Source organism: Orycteropus afer, unplaced genomic scaffold (assembly GCF_000298275.1).
Source record: "Orycteropus afer afer isolate SDZICR_OR568_19922 unplaced genomic scaffold, OryAfe1.0 scaffold00211, whole genome shotgun sequence".
Lineage (NCBI taxonomy): Eukaryota > Metazoa > Chordata > Mammalia > Tubulidentata > Orycteropodidae > Orycteropus > Orycteropus afer.
Window position 1 is genome coordinate 2,805,815 of NW_006921798.1, and position 6,000 is coordinate 2,811,814.

General features: G+C 36.5%; 1 protein-coding gene across 1 annotated transcript in view; it reads left to right on the top strand.

The window, feature by feature from the left end:
- Positions 1 to 2,853: 2,853 nt before the first annotated feature.
- Positions 2,854 to 6,000, top strand: part of INTS12 (integrator complex subunit 12) — a 17,458-nt gene continuing 14,311 nt past the window's right edge. Inside the window, exon 1 of the mRNA XM_007948294.2 lies at positions 2,854 to 3,009. Within this exon, the coding sequence (XP_007946485.1) occupies positions 2,854 to 3,009 (156 nt within the window). The remainder of the gene's footprint in view (positions 3,010 to 6,000) is intronic.

Consider the following 6,000-nt stretch of genomic DNA (forward strand, 5'->3'; position numbering starts at 1 on the left):
CAGTTTAACACAATGCATCAGCTCCCCTCTCACTTCCTCCCCATAGTTACCTCTTCCCTGTGTCCACCCTCCATGCACTCCTGCCCCCTGAACTGTCTCCTTGTGCATAAGCAGCCCTTCTTTCTCCCATGATTGTTTTCTCCAAGGAGTGAATGTACCTCAGGTAAATGTTCAACTCATATGCCTATCTTTTGTTTGGCTTGAAACCACAGGTGTGGGTTCAATTCCAGACCTGAAGGGCAGCTACCAGACATAGTCTCAGTGGTTCCACCAAGCTCTATTGGACCAGCAAACCTGGTCCCCCCCCCCTTTTTTTTTTCTCCAAATGATTTTGAGTTTTGTTCCACATTGTTCTCTCTATCTATCAAGGATTTCCTAGATAGATTCCCTTCCACGTGGCTGAAGGGACTTTCAAGGGGAAGGTAGATTATACCTTAAAGCAGCCATTATGTGTAATAGTGAAACTGAAAGTTGTTAGGTAGGCTAGAGCAGTGACCACCAAACTTTTCTTTTGAATTATTCCTTATAAGAAATTTGAGCACTCTTCCATATTTGTATACTTACATATACTATTATCACTGTATATTAATATTTTTTCTAATAAAAAAAATTAAATATAAGTAGAAATTCTAATATTTTTCTCCTTGTATCCCACTATGGGGGAGCTCTGGTAGCATAGTGCCTAAGGCACTTGACTGCTAACCAGGAGGCTGGTGGTTCAAACCCACCAGCCACTCCTCAGAAGGAAGATGGGACAATCTACTTCCATAGTGATACTGCCGTGGAAACCCAAGGAGGGGTCGCTATGAGTCGGGTCCGACTCCACGGCAAACAACAACAGCAACAACATCCCACTATTGGCACCATTGGGCTAGAGGGATATGTTAGTGATTAGGGCAAGGGTACAGCCAGTTATGTTTCCTAATTCCAGGATCATATAAAAAGAACTAACACCAAGGTTCCAGTTGGAACATTAGTGGTAATGACATGACGTCTGTGGACATATAATCTACGTTCTTGCCTCACCTAAACAGTAATGTAAAACTTTCATCTGTGATTATAGAAATGACAAACTTGCTATTTTGTTTCTTTTAGCATAGAAATTTCAAATAATGGTTATTCTCGTATATTCCAGGATTCTTCTAAGTACCAAACTGTTGGTCAGTACCCCATAAAAGAGATGGTTCTGACTAAGTAAACCACTATCCTGTTTAGCTGTATAAAGTTAGGTCAACAGAAAGACCAGGCTCTGTTCTCCTGGTGTACTCTGTAGGATTAGCAGGTTAACCCTTCCTTTTAATTGTCGGAATTTTATTGAGGAGCTATTTTCTTCTCAGAACATGTGTGATGACCAGCCTTATAAGTAAATTTAAAAATAACTTTTCTGGTCTCATATGTATGGATGGTGTGTGTAATAATAGAATCTTAAGCAGTGACAGAGATTACTTCTTTTTTGTTGTTAAACTTTTCCTAATACAACTATTTGAGATAAGGTTATTTTCTCTCTAGTATTGGCCTTTGAACTCCTTTTCATGGGTGATTCAGGTAATATTTTAATATATTACAGAATTTGACACAATTTTGGGGCAATAGGTTATCTAATACCTTCTCTGAAACTTTAAGAAAAAAACCCTATGGGTGTGTATGTGTTATGTTGCCTGTCACACTTACAGATAGAAGAGAGGGAGGTGAGTGAGTGGGAGAAGGAGCAAACAAAATCTGTTTTCAGCCTGAGCTTTCATATGCCAAGATCCAAACTACAGGAAGTTTTAATGGCTTTATAAACCCCTGAGAAATGGGAGATTACTGTGGAATTGCTGACAGACCCTCTGCTACAGCAGTGCAAGTGTGTTGCATTATTATAATATTAACCTCGAGGATAGAAGACAGATTTCAGGTCCTGGTATATTGATCAAAGGATTGAACACAAAGAATACGTTTTTATTTTAATAATTCCTTGCCTGGAGAAGTATTTGAAAAAGTTACAACCAGAAGTTGAACCACATGATGGTGTTGGTATTAACTGAAAACAAAACTTTTTAATGTTTTGAAATTTCATAAGCCTTTGATGTATATCTTCATCTGCCTCGGCTGTTTTTTTTTAAGCTCCTTAGGACACAGAGCATTATCACAGGCCCTAAGGGATATATATACTTTTTTAATAGATGTGGCACCATCCCTCAAAGGCCTAGTTTTTTGAACAGGTTAATGCACGAGATACCACAATCTAAATATGATAAAGTAAGGCTATCATTAGTATGTTTTCTGAGACATTTAAGACTGGGGCTGAGTACTAGGGAGGTAGAAAAGATAGTTAGGTAAATGGTATAGTAGTTTAGGTAAATGGTCTCTATAGCCCAGAATTTAGTGCACTTAATGTGTCCTCTAACCATTGCTCTGCTGTGACCCCTTCCCTCCCACACTCACACAATAAATCTTTGCTTTTGTTATGAAAGTAAGGTTTGAGAGAAGACATTTTGATATATAGTAAACTTGACCTAAGTACATCAAGTTCATGTGTCTTGAAACTTAAATGTATCTTTTAAAGCAGAGGTAGGAAGGGGCTTTTTTGTGGCAAGGAGGAACTAATCTGGATTTAAAACTTCACCGTGGATATGGATTCACAGAAAACTGATGACATTGATTATTTCAGGGGAAAAATGCAAAATAATGCCAGTCAGGAATAGGAAGGAAATCTACTTTTCTCTGTAACAACTTTTTGGATCTTTTGAATGTTGTGCTGCACCCAGTATTACCTATTATAAATAAAAGAACCCAGTAAAACTTTAACATAAGTAATTGAGCGTTGTTTTTAAATTGCTTTCTTTTTTTCACCCCCTGCAGGTGTTTGCAATGGCTGCTACTGTGAATCTGGAACTTGATCCCATTTTTTTGAAAGCTCTGGGTTTCTTACATTCCAAGAGTAAGGATTCTGCTGAAAAGCTAAAAGCACTGCTTGATGAATCCCTGGCTCGGGGCGTTGATTCAAGTTACCGTCCATCTCCAAAGGTATCTACGGGAACAAAAAGGTTGAAGGAAGTTTTGTAATGCCTGTAGTGGTACCTTGAGACAATCTCAACACAGTTTCTCTGCCAAAATAATCTTTCCTTGTGGCATGAAGAAATTAGATTCTTTCATTTTCTTCTTTCAAGTTTTAATAGAAGTGTTACACCACATAGAAAAGTTAGCTGGAGGTGGGGGAATATTCTGTCTTACTACTTTATGTGTATAGAAACCTACTTTTTTAAGACTTACTTAGTTTTTCAATTTTTTGTGATCAGAATTTAAAAAAAAAAATCCTCCTGGATGTAACCACAGCTTACTTCTAATTACTCTCTTGAGGTTTCAGGGATATAAAAAAATAATAATGAATTTGAAAGGACATTGGTTTTCCAACAGAATAAACTGAATAGGGGTAGGATAATTTAAGAAATATGAGATAATCTTGATAATCTTGTTAATAACAACCAATGGCAGCTTTATGTGAAAATCATACACATTTTGGAATGAAACAGACCTGTTTAAATCCCTGCTTACCTCTTGCTGATAATAGATAATGTATCTTGCATACTTACTATGTACCAGGCAGTTTTCTGAGTGGTTTTTGTGTATTAATTTAATCATGATAACAGTCTGTTGAGGTGGATATCTTGTTGATCTTCCTCATGTTACACTGAAGAAACTGAAGTGTATAGCAACTTAATTTCATCCCTCTCTGTTTCTTTATTGGTAAAATGGAGATAATTAGACCTACTTTGCAGAATTATAAAAATTGAATGAAGTTGGAAATCACCTAGTATACCACCTACCTGGTATGTAATAGGGTTTCAGTGAATGGCAGTTCTTATATTCTCTAATATCTATAAAGACATGCTTTCCTGCCCCTCTAAAGCTCAAGACCTGAAACTCCAAGTCCCCTAGGTCTATGGACCTACAGCCCAAACCAAGAAAGGGAGAGAACTAACTCCATGACTAGCTCAGTCTAATCCGGAATCTAACTCCCAAAACAGGGCCAAGTTCCAGGTTCAGTGTCTCAGTATGCAGCTTTCAACATCAGCTCTAGTACTGCCAGACCTTGTTACTGTCTTTTGATTAGTTGAACCACTGTAATCTCATTTCTTCCACCCATTCTCCTTCTGGCAGATTCAATAAGCTCAAAATGGCCAAATTAACACAGTTCTATAAAACATATTAACAGGTTCATTCTCTATTGGCTGTTGGTTTTCTCTAAAGAGGAAAACCAATCATTTCTTACAAACAAAAATGAAAGAAAGCAATGTTTTGAGATTTTAAAACAGAAGAAGTTCATCTATTAAAGTACATGAAAAATTTGTTGTGATTAAAATGTCAGCTTAGCTTAGGTTCCTAACTAGGCTTTACTTACTTTTCTCACTAGGTTTATAGAAAATATACCTATGTTTTTTAAAAGCATACGTTCATTTAATTTTAGCCTTCAGCTGAAAATATCTATCATTAGAATTGTGTGAGAAGAATAATTTATACCAGTATTTTTTGAACATTAGCATGTATATGAATCACCTATAGTCATTTCCTTGTAAATGTTAACAAACTGCTTTCTGTGTGTAGTTACAGCATCAGTATTGGTTGATATTTTCATTTACGTCCACAAGTAAGGCACAAATGAAATAATGAAGTTGGAACTTAACTCATGTATCAACAACATGAACAAGTTCTTTGATGAATTAGATAATCATTTTTGAAACTAGAAGACTGAGCTTGTGTTCTCAATATTTTTATGTTACAGACCTAATACACTTTCAGATAAATACATTTAAGCTTAGCAAACTTTTTAATACACTTTTTAGATAAATCTGTGTTATTAACGTTTACTCCATCACTTTAAGTCACCAGTGGTCAGCAAACTTTCTTTAAACAGCCAAATAGTAAATATTTTCAGTTTTGTGGGCCAGTTGGTCTCTTTTGCCTGTTAATTCTGCCAGTATATCATGAAAGCAAGAAGCCCTGGTAGCACAGTGGTTAAGCCCTCAGCTGCTAACTAAAAGGTCAGAAGTTTGAACTCATTACCTGCTCCACAGGACAAAGATGTGGAAGTCTGCTTCTATAAAGATTATAACTTTGGAAACTCTATGAGGGCAGTTCTACTCTGTCCTGTAGGGTTACTATGAGATGGAATCAACTCAGCCTCAATGGGTATCATGAAAGCATAGACAGTATGTAAATGAATGGGTGTGGCTATGTTCCAATATACTGTAACTTTATTTATCAAAACACACAGCAGGCCAGATTGGCTTCTAGGCCTCAGTTTGCCAATCTCTGTTCTAGACTATCAGCACAACAAAACAAATCAAATTTTGCTACAGGTAGGTAGGTTAAGGCCTTATTCCTCATCCCTTTCCCTTCTGTTTCTTCTTCCTCAGAGTTAACTACTATTTGAAAGTTGATGTGTGTCACTCCCGTTTAAATTTTTGTACTTTTATATATAAGATTTACACTCAGCTACCAATCTAAAAGTTGGCAGTTTGAACCCATACAACGGTGCATTGGAATAAAGGTCTGGCAGATTGTGTCTGTAAAGATTACAACCAAGAAAACCCTATGTAGCAGTTCTACGCTGTATAACACAAAGGGTTACTATGAGTCAGAATTGTTTAGACAGCAATAGGTTTGGTTTTTTGGTTTATGTATTATCACAGAAAAATGGGTTGTGTATACTTGGCTATTACAGTTTTATTTAGAATGGTGGGGGAATGACCTCCTTTTGGGAACTATTATATGCATAAATTTTTCATACTGTTATCGAAGCTATAATATAAGAACAAGCATTAGAGGTTTATGGCAGAATAAAAAGACAAGCCACAGACTGGAAAAAAAAATCTGTATCCGATATAGGGCTTATCCAGAATCTATAAAGAACTCTTGAAATCTAATAAAAGTAAATAAACAACCTCATTTTTTTACATTGGAGGAAAAAAAAAAGTGTGTGTGAGTGTGTGTGTATGTGTGTGTGTGTGTGTGTGT